The sequence below is a fragment of the Triturus cristatus genome, chromosome 2_2 (genome assembly GCF_964204655.1).
Source record: "Triturus cristatus chromosome 2_2, aTriCri1.1, whole genome shotgun sequence".
NCBI classification, from domain to species: Eukaryota; Metazoa; Chordata; class Amphibia; order Caudata; family Salamandridae; genus Triturus; species Triturus cristatus.
The window spans coordinates 970,810,607-970,828,548 of NC_140582.1; the positions used below are offsets into that span (position 1 = coordinate 970,810,607).

At 44.3% G+C, this 17,942-nt stretch overlaps 2 protein-coding genes across 3 annotated transcripts in view; one reads left to right on the top strand and one right to left on the bottom strand.

The window, feature by feature from the left end:
- LOC146863019 (uncharacterized) overlaps nt 1–17,942 on the top strand; it is a 471,045-nt gene that overhangs the window by 264,621 nt on the left and 188,482 nt on the right. The window lies entirely within an intron of this gene.
- CPEB2 (cytoplasmic polyadenylation element binding protein 2) overlaps nt 1–17,942 on the bottom strand; it is a 226,879-nt gene that overhangs the window by 39,990 nt on the left and 168,947 nt on the right. For both annotated transcript variants that reach the window (XM_085642400.1, XM_085642399.1), the window contains exon 10: nt 8,978–9,159. In XM_085642400.1, the coding sequence (XP_085498526.1) occupies nt 8,978–9,159 (182 nt within the window). The remainder of the gene's footprint in view (nt 1–8,977; nt 9,160–17,942) is intronic.

Below are 17,942 nucleotides of genomic sequence, written 5' to 3' on the forward strand. Positions count from 1 at the left end.
TTATTCCAAATAGAATGTTGCGGATTTCCTATGGAAACAGGGTCCTAACTATAACTATCTACTGGCGACCGCCAGTAGATTATATATATATATATATATATATATATATATATATATATATATATATATATATATATATATATATATATATATATATATATATATATATATATATATATATATATATATATATATATATATATATATATATATTTTCCAAATCCCCACTCAAAGTGAAAGAAGGGTCCGACACTGCCAGGATACATTCGGGAGGATTTATTTCAGGGTAAGTTCACAGCGCAAACTGGGTAACAATACGGCAGACGCGATTCAGCTTTCCTCAGTGCCTGTTACAATAGGAGAGCCTTGCACCTGGTGGCCATTTAGGTGTTCACTTGACCACTCCCATTAGAGTCTTAATTGAGGCTCCTCCTTTACCTTAAAGAAATATTACAATTCGCGCTGTTGAAACAGGCTGCTGCATGCTGGTATTTGCAGTCCATATATATATACATATATATACACACACACACACACATACATACATATATATATATATCATTTTTTCACACATCAATGCAGCCTCCGATAAGACAAAAAGGCTAATCAATGCACTGACAAAAACTGGTTTGGCAACCATATACTATAGAAGGTAGACAACAGGAGGAAGGGTATCACTTGAACTCCCTTTAATGAGTAGAATTAGAAATTCAATCTCCAAAACAGCAGGCATTATTAGCCTATAGGCTGCATTGAAAAACACTAGCATAGAAAACTAAAGTAATTGTAAAACAAAAACTGGCACCGCGCCTTTAAGGCAGCCAGGACCCACAGCTTCCCATCATGCCTCAGGGGTGACAGTTAGGTCAGTTCTTTGCGGAGACCCGAGGGTCAAGGCACAAAGATATGGTTTAAAGAAGTCTCATTTCCCTGGGGAGGCGGGTGGGTTGCTTATGACATTAATGAGGATACCCCTGGAAAAGAACTAGGATTACAGTTAAGTAACTTATCCTTTTCTTCCAGGAGATTCTCATCAATAGTCATAAGCACTGAATTGAATAGCAAGCCAATCCTTCGCCTGCAGACAAACGAGAGGCGACCCAACCAAACTATCATGGCTGATTTTTGCATTGAAACCAATTTTTAAAGGAGGCTTGACCTACTTCCAAGTAACTGTCTTGCAGATCTCAGCAAATCGGTATATTGTTCAGATAGGCTACTGTAGCTGCCTTCCCTCTAGTTGAATAAGCCTTGGGAGTAGAACAAAGTGGCGTCTGTGCTAACTGATAAGACAGCTTGATACATGACACTATCCATCTGGAGATGGAACGCTTAGAAGCTGGGAAACCTGGTCTGATGGAAACATAATTTACAAACAGTTAATCAGATTTCCTAATAACTTTAGACTTGTCCAAGTAGAATTTCAAGACACTTCATGTCTAGAGAATGAAGAGACCTCTCAGCTGGTGTAGAGCGATTAGGAAAAAAGATAGGCAGCGAGATGGATTGGTTACCGTGGAAGTCCGACACAACCTTCGGAAGGAAGGAGGGGTGGGTCCTCAGAACGACTGTTGAGGTGAAAACCCATGTACGGTTCATCAGAACAGAGCACTTATATTTCGCTCACCCGGCGAGCGGAAGGGACTGCTACCAAAAAAGCAGCCTTCCATGTAAGGTGTTGGAGGGATGCTTTGTGAACAGGCTCAAAAGGAGGACCCATGAGTTTGGACATAAGCAGATTTAGCACCCAGGGAGGTGAAGGAGGTCGGATAGGAGGGTAAACCTTTAACCCCTGCAAGAAATCCTTTACAACTTGCAACAGACAGAAGGTTGAGAAGGTGACTGCCTGTAGGCAGGAATTGTCGCCAGGTGTACCTTTATGGAAGAGAATTTTAGGCCTGACCTGGCTAAGTGGAGGATACAAGGCAAAATTACCTCCTCTTGCCCCTTGGCAGGATGGAAGACTTTCTGTACACCACAAATAGAAACATTTCCATTTAAATGCATAAGAGTGTTTTGTAGACGGCCTTCTCGCTTCTTTTAAAATGCTCATGCAGTCCTGAGGAAGACCTAAGTGCCCATCGTGGAGGACCTCAGGAGCCATGCTGCCAAGTTCTGCGAGGGAAGGAGGAGGTGATGAATGCTCCAGTTCATCTTGGACAGCAAGTCCAGTCTGCATAGCAATCTTGTGTGGACATTCCAAAAGGTGTAGGTAGTCCGGGTGCCGCCACTGTCGTGGCCAGTCTGGAGCGATCAGAATCATCCGCTCCAAGGCGAGAGAGAGCTTGGTTATGACTTTCGGGATGAGAGGAATAGGGGAAAGCGTATACAAAGCCCCCTGAACAGTTGATCAAAAGGGTATTCCGTCTCAACCCTGGCCGGTAGAACCTTGACGTGAAGTCGCTGCATTTTTTGTTTGCATCATCAGCGATGAAGTCGATGCTTGGATGACCCCATTCTCGAAGAATTCCTTCCACAACTTAGTCGTGTAGAACCCAGTCTTGCTGATCGTCAAAGTGACGACTGAGGGAATCTGCTTAAGAGTTTTGCTCCCCTGGCAGATGTATTGGTCTAATTGACAGTTTCCTTGCTAAGAGCCAATGCGAGAGTGCTTGAGCCTCCAGGGACAGAGAACGTGTACAAGTCCCTCCCGTTTTGTTTAGATAGTACATGGTGGTCGTATTGTTTGACTAGAGGTAAGAAAAGCCTTGAGGGATAGATGCACGGCCCTTAGCTGTTTATGTGGTATGACTGTTTCTTGGCCGACCACGAGTCTGGAGGGACCCCATGTGCGCTCCCCAACCCTGGAGGGAAGCTTCAGTGATTAAAGATTGTGCCAGAGGCGGCTGATGGAAAGGAACTCCCACCAAGAGGTTTTCCTGTCGCATCCACCATGGGATGGATGATCTGGCTGCTCTTGACAGATGGATCTTGTCGTCCCATCAAGCAGTCCATTGATCCCACTTGCCCTCCAGATCCTGCTGAAAAGAACGCATCCTCAGTCTGGCGTTGGGGACGAGAAAGATACAGGATGCCGTCCACCCTAGGAGAGAGGCAACCTGTCAGACCGAAGGAAGGGTAGTGCGAAGGATCTGCTTGCACTTCAGAATGATAGACGATAGTCTCATCTCCAAAGGAAACACTTTTCCTATTGTGGAATCTAATGTTGCACCCAGATAGTGGATCATTTGAGTAGGATGTTGAACTGATTTCTCGAAATTGACATGAAGGCCCAGCCATTGGCAAAGAGCTAGACATTGTTGGTAGTGGGCCCTCACACATTGGGGAGATGGGCCCTTCAGAAGCCAGTCATCGAGGTAAGGGTAAACAAGCATTCCCTGGCACCGTAGAGCAGCTGCTACTACTGCCATGCATTTGGTAAGAACTCGGGGAGCGGACTTCAACCCGAAGGGTAGAACTCTGAACTGATAATGCTTGGCTCCCACCAGAAAGCGCGGAAACTTTCGGTGACGACGGTTGACTGGGATGCCGATGGCGAACATCTACTGGAAGTTGTGTATATACAGGCCTATGCACACACTATTCCTATTTCTACTTACAATAAGTGTTCAGTAAGTGCAAACATATATTTAAGAGACAGAGTACATAAAATTCTTTAAAGCAATCACAGTCGTTTGGTGTCCTCTTGTTCCTTTATTCAAAAAGATTGCCCAGCCAACACGTGTTTCGTCATGGGATGTACCCTTCGATTTCTTCAGGGCTGCTCGGCTAGAAATGGTGTTCTTAATGTTCTTTCGACCGGTTCTACTTCAGTCTCGGCCAGCTAGAATGATAGTTACCACTGCTGTATGCAGTTCTCTCTTTAAATTATGGGGTAGAATTTTGTATTCAATAAAAGTTCCCAGCGGATGACGTCAAATTCTCTTCCGATCTTCGGTTTCAATATTATCTAATGTCCCCGATTAGCGCTCCATTATGGGTATCTCAGCAAGTATGCTGCTACTGTGGTTCCCGCTCCGTGAACTCTTGGTCTACTGGAAGTTGACCGATGTCGATTTGAAGCCGTCTGTGTGGATCTGGGCCTTGACGTCGACCGTGGCCGGGCTGACATCGACAGAGCGGAGCACCTCGACGTCAAACAACTATGTGATAACGCCGATGGAGTCCTGCGCCTCGATGTCGAGCCGACGGAGACGATTCCTCAACGTTGAACGCCGCAGAGTTGACGTCAACAGAGGAGGCTGATCCGATATTTGTGAGCGACATTGATGACTACGTTGAACTCATCGTCTTCGGGCTGGTCTTCGGCATCATGTGGTGTATCGCTACCGTAGACGGTGGAGGTTTTGACGACGAAGACACCAGTTTCTTCGCTGCTGGAGGCCTATTCGACGCCGATGGGGAACAAATCGGGACATTACTTCGACGTCGATCTGGACCCCTTCTTATGCCTCACCAGAGATCTTCCTCTGGAAGTAGATTTTTCCTTCTTTGAGAGGCCATAGAGACTAATTCTTTCTCTCTACTCGAGTATGCCTAGACAGTTTTTTGCAATGTTGGCAAGTTTCAGAGGAGAGAGGCTCAGGCAGAGTGTACACACCGAGTGTGTGTCAGTCTCGGCCTACTTCTTGCCACAGGAGGGACAAGGGTCAAAAAGAGAAGGCATGTGACAGAAAAAAGCAAGTTTGTCAGATAAGTGGAAGTAACACACTCTACAAGGTGAAAAACATCGAGTGAAAGGTAAAAATCACTAATAAAAGAGAAAATTGACAAAAAGTCAAAATAGGACAAAGCTGAAAACTCCAGGGACCTGATTGAAGGAGCCAGAAAGAACAACTGACCTAACTGTCACCCCTGAGGCACAAGGGAAAGCTGGGGGTCATTGCTGCCTTAAAGGCACAGTGCCAGTTTTTGTGTTTTACAATTGCTTTCATTTTCTATGCAAGTGTTTTTCAATGCAGCCTATAGGCTAATAATGCCTGATGTTTTGAAGATGGAATTTCTAATTCTACTCAGAGAGTTCAAGTTATACCTTTACTTCTGTTGTCTATATGCTACAGTATATGGTTGCAAAAACAGTTCGTCAGTGCATTGATTAGCTTTTTTTGTCTTATAGGAGGCTGCATTGGTGTGTGAAAAAATGACGTGTATATATATGCAGTGGTGAGGAGGTTATAGAAATTGTGATATGCTTTGAAGTTTTATAGAATTTTGAATTTCTAGTATTAGGTAGAGTCCTTCGGTAATACTGAAATACAGTTAAATTTGCACCAAACAGGGAAATGTATAACCCATTATCATCAGCATTACTCTCTTTGCCTCTTAGCATATCGATTTAGCACTTGCACTTCGAATATACTTTGACCCAACAGACCTGAAAAACTACCTGCCCATCTCTCCCCTACCCTTTGCGGCCAAAGTCACTGAGAGACTCGTAAACGCCCAGCTGATTGCCTTCATAAAAGAGAAATCCATCCTCGATGCCTCACAATCTGGATTCCGCAGCAACCACAGCACCGAGACTGCCCTCCTCACCGCCACGAACGACATCCGCATTCTACTCGACCAGGGACACACCGTGGCCCTCATCCTCCTAGACCTCTGAGCAGCCTTCGACAGTCTCTCATCGCATGCTCACAGCCAGACTTCACGACGCGGGAACATAAGGAGCCGCCCTCGACTGGATCCAATCCTTCCTCTCCGGCAGAACCCAGAGGATCAGACTTCCTCCCTTCCTCTCCGAACCCACGGACATCAACTGCGGAGTACCCCAAGGATTGTCGCTCAGCCCGACATCTCCATGGCCCCCCCCCTCGCCATCGTCAGACAGCATTGGCTCAGCATAGTATCCTACGCTGATGACACCCAGCTTATCCTCTGGCTCACGAAGAACCCCGAAGACACCAGACTGCTTCCACGAAGGAATGAAGGACGTCGCAGCTTGGCTGAAAGACAGTTGCTTGAAGCTCAACACAGAGAAAACCGAGGTCCTCATCCTCAGCCCCTCCACCTCCGCCTGGAACAACACCTGGTGGCCCTCTGCCCTCAGGAAGCCACCCACCCCTACAGACCACGCATAAAACCTCGTCATCATCCTAGACTCCTTCCTCTCCATGAACCGCCAGATCAATGCCGTCGCCACCACCAGTTTCAAATGCCTGCGCATCCTCCGCAAGACCTTAAAATGGATTCCCCCCCCCCCCCCGCCCTGCAGAAGGACCATCACCCACACACTAAATCACCAGCAGACTGGACTACAGCAATGCCCTATATGCCGGAGTCAACAGAACACTTCTACACAGACCCCAGACCATCCAGAACGCTGCAGCCAGACTCGTCCTCGGAACACCACGTCACAAGCACATGACCCAACACCTACGAGACCTCCACTGGCTCCCCGTTGAGAAGAGGGCCCCTTCAAGCGCCTCATCCACACCTACAAATCCCTCAACAACATCAGACCCAAATACCTCAACAAGAGTCTCCTTCCACGTACCCAAGAGGAACCTCCGCTCCGCCGACCTTGCCCTAGCAGAGATTCCTCGCATCCGCAGACACAGAGCAGGCGGGAGAGATTTCTCCTACATCGCAGCCAAGACCTGGAACGAGCTCCTGGTGACCATCAGACGCTCCCCTACCCTGTACACGTTCAGGAAGGACCTCATGACCTGGCTCTTCGACTGATCCGGAGCTGCCCCCTACCCTTACCCCTACCCCCTCTACCCCCCCCACCCCCCCACCAGCGCCTTGAGACCCTCACGGTTGAGTAGCGCACTTTATAAGCCCCAGATTGATGGATTTAATATATTAACTTCTGGCCTTCAGCTTATGCCCCTGGGCTGCCTTGAGAATTATTCAGATTGTATCATATTTTTTGCACTAGGGTTATTGTCATTTGTACATAAGCACTGCACTTTGACATTACGGACTGTATCGGTTTAGAAGATGAAATTATCTGCTGTATGACAATTTTAATTTGAGGGCATGCACACTATCCTATTTGCTGCTGAAAAGGCCATATTGTGATGATCAAGATTGGTTCATGGTCTTTTTAAATGTTCTCCTGAGTTCCAATGTTTTTGGTAATTTTATCAGCACTAGTACTTTAATTTCAAATGTATCATCGAACATTTTAAGGAAGATATTTATTATCTTTGTCGGCAGCGCATTATGGTAGGGTTGTTATTTTTATGAATCAAAAATGTATTTAAACAAGTGATGGCATCAATAACAACGGCAGCAGATTTTTCGTTTATTTAATACCGTTTTTTATCTATCTTATTTAATATATTTATACATGTATAGTATAGGAGATATAGCGTTATTATGAAAAGCTGTTTAGTCTGTTTTCCTTATTCACCAACTTATTTGGTAGTTTTCACATCCGATAGAGCACACACTATTAATCCTGTTGACTCATGTGGCGGGTCATGTGATCAAGATCGCGCTTTTGGCGATCGAAACGCGTCATGGGAGGCACTATGCCTGAACAGCAGTAAGGCTTCACTGAATGGAATAGAGCACTGCAACAAAGAAGATATTGGAGTGAACTGTCTTTCTGCGTGGTGAGGTATAATGGTTTATATTTTCCCGGGTCCCTGTGCACGAGCTGGAATATTCAGTTTTTAGGACTATGGAGGAGGATCCCCTGTAAGAGAAGTATGACCCAATCAGTAACAGATATACATATAGGTACCCATGGCTCCAAAAAGCAAACAAAGTTTTACCCATTACTAGAGCTACCAATAAAGTTGCTATAAAAATAACTTAACAGTCACTCCTCCCAATACCCCAGGACTCCCATTCTCAGAAACCCAGATCCCTCCCTGCACTCTGCTACAAGCAATTTCAGATTTGGCAGCAACAAGTGTATGAGTGTGGAGGACTTATTTGACAAATAAGGAGTTATGAAATTTGTAGATATAAATTAAAAAAAAAAAAAACTTAAAAGTTATCCCTGCAGAGAAATTGTGCATATTCATTCAGATTACATGCTGGGTACTACACCCCAAAATTTAACAGATGGCAAGCAGACACCCAACTAGATATTAACAGTGGCTTTTCATCCAAGTGAAAGACAAAAAGCTAACTTCAGAGATCAATACATTCTTTATATTCCAGCCTAGAGAAGAAAGTCAGAAATAAAATTGGAAAAGGCGATTAGGAGAGCGCTAACAGGAGCTGAATGCAAAGAGATAAGCGTCTAAGCACACAACACTGCCAAAGCTGCATCAAAAAGAGACACAAAGTAGAATAGCCAGATATTCGTAGCACACGCCAGAGAAACAAAGTGGCACACATGCGACCCAGAGAAGAGCACAGACGGCACACTAATTCACATATTACTGCAACGTCCAAAGTTGCAGAAATGCTAGAGCGAGGTCCTAAACACTATTTAGGAAATTTCCTAGACTAACACGCCCAGATTCTTGGTATGCATTATTCTGGGAAGGGCCTGTAAGCGAACATGTCCATCACACTATAAGAAGTAAGCTCATGTCCTTAGCATTGTGCTCCGTGAAACTATCCATCACAAGGTTATGAAAGAAAGCAAACTTCCCAACACGAGAGTTATTATACAGAATCTGGAACTATTTGGGCATGGAAAAAATCATGGCCACAACAGAGCAAACACTATAATATAAGAAGATATAGACACCATTTCAGAACTACCTATCGACTGAGGAAGAACTAGAATAACAATAAAAATATAGGGAACAGATAGAGAGAGAAAAACTGCTGACCACAACAGACAGAAACAACTTCTGTTACAGAAGATAGCACCAAGCCATGTAGAATTGGGTGAAAACTGGGTGTCTGCTTGGGAGGCAGGTATGACGCACGCTGGGTTAACTAGAACAGGTTACACTTGCCGGCCAGTGGCTGTAGGCAAACTTTGTTTTAGTTCTATTGTCAAATGAAAACAAAAAATAATATGAACAAATAACATTTGAGCTATAAACTATCATTTTCAGCACAAGAAAAATAACCTAAAGCATAAATTAAACATACTTACTCGTTTATCAATATCGCCATGCTGAAGTTGAACGAACCGAGCACTAATGGCAGCAATATAACTTTGCTGATTGGAGAAAGCAACACGGCCAGCACCTTTTGGATATTTCAGCTCTGGATCCGTATCAATTCCTGCATAGCAAACTCCACCATAGAGGCGATCCATAATCATAGCCAATTCCACTATGAAAGTGAAACAAACATACAAGATTTTGGTATATACATAAAGTCTGTCAAAAAGAAAATATACATTTAAAATTTTAATCAAATATTTTTTAGACATCAATCCAAATATGCGATTTATTCATCTTAAAATAAAATTTCACACCTGAATCAGTTTAAATTTTGCAAACAGATTTCCATCATGATCATGCACATTCTACTTTTGCCATTACAAACATCGGGTAACCCAATACCAGTTCTTGGACCTGGGTGAAATTCGATATAGAAAACAGTGGTCCTCAAACCAATCCTTTAGTAAATATAAATGAATTATATTAATCCAATCTTTTTGAGCTTATGAATTCGTATCGCTCAGTTATTAAATCAAAAAAAAAAGAACAAAATGTGTGACAGCCAAACATTTACGGAAGTATATCAATTTATTCCGTCATATTGGAAAATTTCAATGAACGCAAATATGTTCACAATCAATACAGTTTCAAACAGCTGGCGCCAAGTGAAAGCATGCAGAGGAGTGGGTGCTCTAGAGTAGTGGGTGGGAAGGATCCCAGGTGCAAGATAGAGGAAGGTTTAGAAAAAAAGTTAAACAGTAGGATTGATAGAAAAATATCAATCAGGGTAACCTGGCCCTGAATTATTTTACATGGCCTATTTACAATATATTACAATCATAGATTGTATCCTGTGTGGGCACGGAAAATGGGGGGGTCTTTAGGGTCCAGGATCAAGGGTATAAGTGTCGACGTTTCGACCCGACTTGTGGCGCAGAAGGTGAAAGTCGGTTCAATTGTTCATAGAAGCCTGGAGACCGCATCTAAACACGGAGGCACCAATGTACATATCCTAGTGCTAATTCTCTCGCTACCGGAGTCCGTGTGGGAGACGAGGATGTTAAGTCTCCTGGCATTGATGGCCACTTATACCGACCCCTGAGCGGTTGTACTTGAGATATGGATTAGCACTTCCCTTCAGCAGAGAACGACTGTCTCCTGCTGGGGTACTAGGATATGTATATTGGTGCCTACGCGTTTAGATGCGGTCTCCAGGCTTCTATGAACAATTGAACCGACTTTCAAGCGGTCAACTCGATCTATGGATTAGAGCCCACACACTGCAGTGTACGGCGGTTTCCTGTATTGATACCAGGATAGCAATACTGGTTCCCTCCGGTAATTGAATGCGGATGAGTCCCCCTTGGTTGCCCATCCTAGTCCTGAGGAAGACCCGCAGGCCAAGGCCCCAACCACAAGTCGGGTCGAAACGTCGACACTTATACCCTTGAACCTGGACCCTACAGACCCCCATTTTCCGTGCCCACACAGGATACAATCTGTGATTGTAATATATTGTAAATAGGCCGTGTAAAATAATTCTGGGCCAGGTTACCCTGATTGATATTTTTCTATCAATCCTACTGTTTAACTTTTTTTCTAAACCTTCCTCTATCTTGCACCTGGGATCCTTCCCACCCACTACTCTAGAGCACCCACTCCTCTGCATGCTTTCTCTTGGCGCAAGCTGTTTGAAACTGTATTGATTGTGAACATATTTGCTTTCATTGAAATGTTCCAATATGACGGAATAAATTGATATACTTCCGTAAATGTTTGGCTATCGCACATTTGTTTTCTTTTTGTTTGATTTAATAACTATGAGCGATATGAATTCATAAGCTCAAAAAGATTGGATTAATATAATTCATTCTACTTTCGCAGCAAGTTTTCACCATGGGTTGATCACTTACCTGGTGCACTATACAAAATAAAATTGCTCAATTCATCTACGACCTTGAAATTCATGACTAAACTCTCAAAACAATACAGTTAAATCGCTATCGCACGGTCCATGGTTAAACATGCTCCTGACATCTTTGAGCTGCTGGTGGACAGTCAGTTAGATCTGCTATTCATTTTAGAGACCTGGCTTAACGAGTTCTCGGCTCCTGTTATTGCCATGGCTATCCCTGTGGGTTATAAAATTGCCAGGATCGACCGTAAATTACGCAGAGGGGTTGCAGTAGTTTTTAGGGAAAATTGGATTCTTACGCATGTAGAGTCACATGATATCATGGAGGGGGAAGCTTTGGACTTCTCCCTCACCATCTCTCCGCACTTTTTATTGGGGGCCACGCTGTTATATTGCCCTCCCGGACTCTCTAGCTCCTTCCTGAAAGCCTTTGATGAAGCCTTTGTGCCTAGAGCCCTGCATTACTCCAATTATTTGCTTCTCGGGGACCTCAACATCCATTTGGACTGCGGGGAGGCTTCTGACACAAGAGATCTGATTGGATTCTTTGGATCTCTCCCATCTGGCTCAATGGATTAAATCTCCATCACATAGTGGGGGGAAAAGCATAGATGCTCCAACTTTCCTTTAGTTGTACAGGACCCTCTCCCGGTTCCTTGGTCCGATCATTTCCTAATTCAATTTTCATGGACCATCAAGCCATCCTATCCGCCCACGAGGACTTCAGAGGTCTGACCCCCCCCCCCCCCACGCATTGAGCCTGGTGCCCTAGTGTTTTTGGGGGTCTGTCGTAAGCTGTAGGGGGTTTCAATAATTGGATTTCAAGAGCAGTAGAACATTTTTCCTCTCCTCTGGTCCACAAAAGAGCCAGAAACTCACTGGCCCAACCCTGGTTTTCCAGCGAATTAAAAGAACTAAAAAAATCATGCAAATAGCTTGAACGTTGTTGGAGACCAGCCTATTGCCCGTTGGCCAAAATTGCTCTCAGGAAGGCTCAGAACAGCTATTATACCACGGTCAAGAAGGCCAAAGGCACTTTATGCAGAGCGCATCGCCCAATCCAAAAACAAAATCTTTGCAATTGTCCAAAGTTTCCTGAAACCATGTGCAGAACAGATGGCCATCCCCGCTTCTAACTCCTGGTACGAGCAGCTATCGGGCTTTATTGATAAAATTCAAACCATCCAGGATAGCTTTGGGACTGCTCTCCAGGTGCAGGCGGTTTACCCGCATCAGACAGTCACAGATCCAGATCTAGCCCGCACCAGTTTGACGGGGTTTACTCCGATTCCACTGTCTGGTTCTTTGGCGATTTTTAAATCTCTTAAATCAGGTTCGCCAGCGGATCCCTGCCGAGCCAGGTTACTGACTATAGTGGCAGAGGTAGTTAATCCTGAAGTAAACAATATTGTCAACCTGTCGCTCCAAACCGCTACAATTCCATCTGAATGGAAACAGGCAAAACACCTCCCCCTGCCAAGAAAACCTTCACTAAACCCTGCTACCCTGGCTAGCTACCGACCGACCGATCTCACTTCTCCCGGCTGTGGCGAAGGCGTGTGAGAAGGCTGCCCATAAGCAGCTCTCGGAGTTTGTTGAGACCTCTGGCGCCCTCCACCCAGCCCAGTCAGGCTTCAAGGCCTCACACAATACTGAGACGGCCCTGGTTGAGATGGCGGAGGCTATTCGAGAATGCCTGGATTCAGGTGGCAGAGCAGCTCTTGTGTTATTAGACCTCTCTGCCACGTTTGACACAGTACCGCACTGCCAACTTCTGGCCCGGTTGTCTAACATCGGCATCTCTGGTCTGGTGTGGTGTGGGAGGGGATTGAATCCTTTCTGGCGAATAGAATACTGCAAGTATGGCTGCCTCCATTCTCCTCTACACCGAGAAGTTTGACCACGGGTGTTCCTCAGGGCTCAACTCTGAGCCCTCTTCTTTTTAATGTGTACATCTCGCCGCTTACCTATTGGCGGAGGAGCTGGGTGCTAAGATCATAGCTTATGCAGACGATACCTAGCTCCTCTTCACATGGAAGAAAAATAATTTATAAACGGATGCGGCCAAAAATTGCCTTACGGAAGTTTTCAAATGGTTAGATCAGGCCCAACTCAAATGCAACGAGGGCAAATCTGAGGTGCTCCTTTACGGGTCCTTCACTACGCATTTTAGAGAGGACCTTTGGCCCGTGGGCTACCCCATGCCTAAGTCAATGGGGAGCCCGGTAAAAAAACTTGTGGGTCTGGTTCAGTGAGGACCTCCGATTTTTACCGCAGATCAATAAATTAGCCGGAGTGTGCTTCGGCACACTGAAACTCTTAAAGAGCTTTCTGCCCCTACTGCCCAAAGCGGCTAAAGAAATGGTGACCCGCGCTCTCATCCTTTCGCGTTTAGACTACGTCAATGCTCTTCATATCGGTCTCCCTGCAGATCAGATAAAAAAGCTACAGATCGTTCAGAACACGACCGCTAGAGCACTAATGGGTATTCCTAGTAAGTCTAGCTCTAAGCAGATGCTACAGGATTTACATTGATTCCCAGTAGATCAGCGTGTTTTGTTCAAGGCTCTTACTCTTGTCCACAGTGCTCTTTACAAAGCTGGGCCTTTGTATCTCAGGAGACGTTTTGATTTCTATGTACCTCCCAGGCATCTCCGCTCCATGGGGCAATGCCTCGCTGTTATACCCAGGTACCATCTTGTCAGAACGGGAGGTTGCTCCCTCGCTGTCAGAGCTGCCAAGGCCTGGAATGTCCTGCCCTTTGAGCTTCGGAACATCAGCGACTTCAGGCTGTTCAAAAAGCAGCTAAAAACCTTGCTTTTCAAGTAACCACCTAGCCCCGGCCTGCGTCCCTCCGTCTCCTCTATTTGGCTTCCGCACCGGGACACTTCAGAGTATCCATGCGCGTTATAAACGGAGATAAACCTAACATAAATCACAAGCAAGTAGTCTTAATTGTGATCTAACACTAGGTATCTTTAGCAGACAGAAAGCAGAAAGTGAAGGGTTAGGAGGAGGAAAGTAAGATATGTTATATGTTATGTTATAAAGTACTTATCAAGAACATGTTCACCAAACGGTTTCTTGGCACTGGAGTGGAAGTAAGGCAGCAATAGAGGGGCAAGCCTAACTGTCATATGCCTGGGAAAACAACCATGTCTTCAACGGTTTCCTGAAAGGTGCATAAGAAGTGACCGACCTCAGCTCCATGGGGAGAGAGTTCTAGAACTGAGGGGCTAGGACTGCGAATCGGGAGCCACCATGTTTCTTGCGTTTGAAGGAGGGAGTGACTAACAGATTTAGATAGGAAGGTCGCAGATTGCAAGTGGGGGAATAGCGTAGAATCTTGGACGAAATAAAAGCTGGACTGTTGCCATAAAGAGCTTTGAAGATCATGCATCACAACTTAAAAGTGCCACGCATAGCCACGGGGAGCCAATGGAGGCTTTTCATCAGTGGTCTGACATGATGCCATTTAGGTTGATGAAAGATCAGTCTAGCAGCCTGATTCTGGACTAGCCGGAGGCGTCCAAGTTGGTAAGCCGGGATGCCTACATAGAGTGAATTGGCATAGACCACAATAGAAGCTTGAAAAAAGGGAATATACCGCTAGGGTCCAGGAGAACCACGCCCAGTGTAAGAAGAGTAATAGATGAATATATGACATGGTAGACCCAATACAAAGTCACTCATCTTGATCAGTGCAAGGGAAAACTATGGTGAGAGCACAAGCTGCACAGCGGTGGCCTCTGATGACTGCGGTGCAACCTGTGCTGGAAATGTATCGCAAAATGCACCATTCTGGGAACTAGTCTAACGTTTATGGCCATCAGTAAAGATCATGTGATGCAAAATGTAATTCTTCTTTGCTGTCAAAGTAGGAGATGTATTCAACATGACTTTGAAATGAATGCTTTGTCAAGCAAGATATGAATGTCAGTGCAGGTATCATCAATCCAAAACAATAAAATCTGCTTTGCCACCAAACTTTAAGTTGAATACTCAACTGTAAAGAGTCTTTCAACATCCAAAGACATTCAAAACTCAGATCAATTTCAGACATGGGATGGCACAGCAGGTGACTTCGTTGGAATGTAGGCCATCAACAGCGACTTTTGTCAAGGATGCCTGCCACATTACTAGTCCTCCGTAGCCTTGAAAGAGGAAAGGGATATGGTAAGCCCTGTTGTGGAGCTCACAGCTTCTCTAGACTGGTCATTAAATCTAGAGTCCACTTGCACAAGATTTTGATCCTTTGAGCCCAATATATTCAGTCTGTCTTCCTGGATACATTATAATTCTGTCCTTCACGCCAGGATGGTCAGGTAGACACTACACAAAAAGGAGGGTATATCTTCAACCAATTTATTGTTTGTGTAGCATTCCACCTTTTGAGAACTCCTCTCTGGAACGTCCCTGGCAAAAAGTGAAAGTGTACCTTTCCTGACAAAGAGATGGCATAAACATTTGTGGGGGAAAAAAAAACCCCATTAAATGTCAGATAAAGACTGCCAGAAACATCATCAATTCACAGAGCAGAGTGACTTGGAAACTTTCAGGAGGGGGATTTAGAGACTGTAAACTCTGGATTGTTGGGGCTTTCGGCACCCTTAAAGTGATAAGGCATTTTTTTCTACATGGGGCACACTGTGTCCAGAACAATTCACTTCTATTCTCCTCTCCCCCCCTCCTTCCCCCCCCCCGCCCATCCCACAATTTAAAGGGGTTTTAGACAGTAAACAAAACTGCTATGGTGTTTTAAAACCATATTGTTTTCATAGAAAGGTATTTTTGCTGTACGTGTGCGAAATCAATTGAAAGCAAATGCTGCACATTTTTTAGTATTCAGCTTTACTTTTATTTTTAGGTTTGAGGTTTAGCTCTGTCCATTTCACCCATTTGCTTTCTTCCACCATCCTCTTTCAGCCATTGGCATGAGACTGTCAATCATGTCTTGGCTCAGCATTCATATTTCATCTAATGCCATTATCTGTTTTGTTGTATCCTTCTGCATCCAATCAAGTTCTTGCATTGAACTGCCAGAGGGGCTACTTTACAACTACAGTGTTCTCTACGGTCCTGCTGACTACCTATCATGTGTCTAGCTTTAAAGTGCTGATGCTGCATGCATTATTACATTAAATACAGATGTATTGGTTTCAGCCAAAGCATGTTAAAAGTTTGGCGATCCTGTGCATGAGTGGTGCAAATAACGGTCATTGAATATTAATGAGGATTCCTTGATAGAGGGTACATACTTACTGGCTAGGGTTAAAAATGTAATAGTGGACTGCCTTGTGCTTATATACAACTGTTGGGATGGAACACTTTTGAATTTAATAAAGACTTGGAGTGGGACTCCTGAAACTCAGACTACTAGTGGGGCTGAACCTGAATTTCACATAGGTTAAAAGGGGAATTACTGCCATCGAGAGGGAAGTGGGACTCTGGAACCTGCCTGTGAAAACACTAGAGCCCTGACCTCAAGCCTCTGTATCAGAAGCAAAAGGCCTCAACCCCGACGCTTGGTCCCAGTAGCTCCTGCATGCCTCGTGGCCCTCTGAACAGGGTACTGACAACATAGAGTTAGAAATCTAAAATGCCAACACTACAGATGGAAGTCACAGAATAAGCAGTCTTGGAGGAGGCGCACCACTGAATGGGGCTGAGGCACTATGGGGTCTGGTGTGGGAAAGCTTAGCCCATGGGAATATAAGCCATGCCATACTGGTGGGAAAAACATTCAAACTCAGAATTCCTGTAGATACCAATAGTAATGTGCGAGGACTGAATGAAAACCTAATGTTCAAGCTGATTATATGGGATATGTGGTGGTTTTATCTGGTGATTTTAGGTGGGAAAGCTCAATCCTTGTCTGATGAAAGACTGAAGTTCCTTGGTAATATCAGAAGAGACATAGCACTATATCAAAAGCAACATAAAGAGGAGTGTATTAAACTTGAAAAAAATAGGAAAATCTAATAACGCCTAACACAAGAAAGGGATCAGAGGAAAAATACAAAACTATTCGAAGTGCTAAAGAATGAAGAAGGCTGGGTTGGACTGAAGGAATAAAGTAATATTACGTGCATCCAGAGTTTCTCTGTCTGTTCCCTGGACCTCCAAAAGCAAAAGTTATTTACCTGCAATCAGTTCTTGTGATTCTCTGAATCGATGAAAACTATATTATTCCTGTATCTGCACAGGAGTCACGGCACAAGCGAGAGAAAACAATAAATGAAAATGCAACTACAAGCCAATTATTTGTAAAGTTTTATTTTATTTGCAAACTTATACCTAAATCAGTCAAAACACAGCGATAGTACATTAAAGAGAAATGGAACCTCCGAATAGGTTACAGACAAACAAAAACACACACACTTGAACGTTGAAAAGTCTGGCAGCTTCTTTATCATGTACTGGGGGTTAGATGTCTGCTTTGAGCTTTGATCCTAGTCTGAAAGGCATGAGCAATGTACTGATTTCAGACAGGCTCCTTTTAATATCCCAGTGACTGATACTAGATGATGAACAGCACCAATTGCATAATGGATCAGAAGAATTCATAATTGGACCCAGGTCTAAGAGTAGACTCCAATTTGACTGGAGTTCCAACTGAAGCTTTTCTGCAGACATTCCCCAATCAGCTATCGAGGGATAAACAAAGATTCCCCTTCATCTTATTGTCACCATACTAAGGTCCAACACTTTGAGAATAATGAATTTGTGGATTTAAGGCCAAATGGTATTAACTTTTACTGGTAGGGTCAATTTCATATCCAAAATCTCTGGACCGTCCTGTGATCCTTTGAATCTGATGTGGTATGCATTGTGAAGGACAATGGATGCCATTTTGGCTCCGTAATGGTGCAGGAAGATCTAGTGGATAGTCCACATCCTGCATTTTTGTTTCATCCACCATTGGGTTATTTCAAGTAGAAGATCAGCCCCTACTATAGGCCTGGGCTTCTTTTAACCCACAAAGTACCTGGATTACACACCCTTGTTCTTTAGAGGTTTTGGTACATCACATTCTC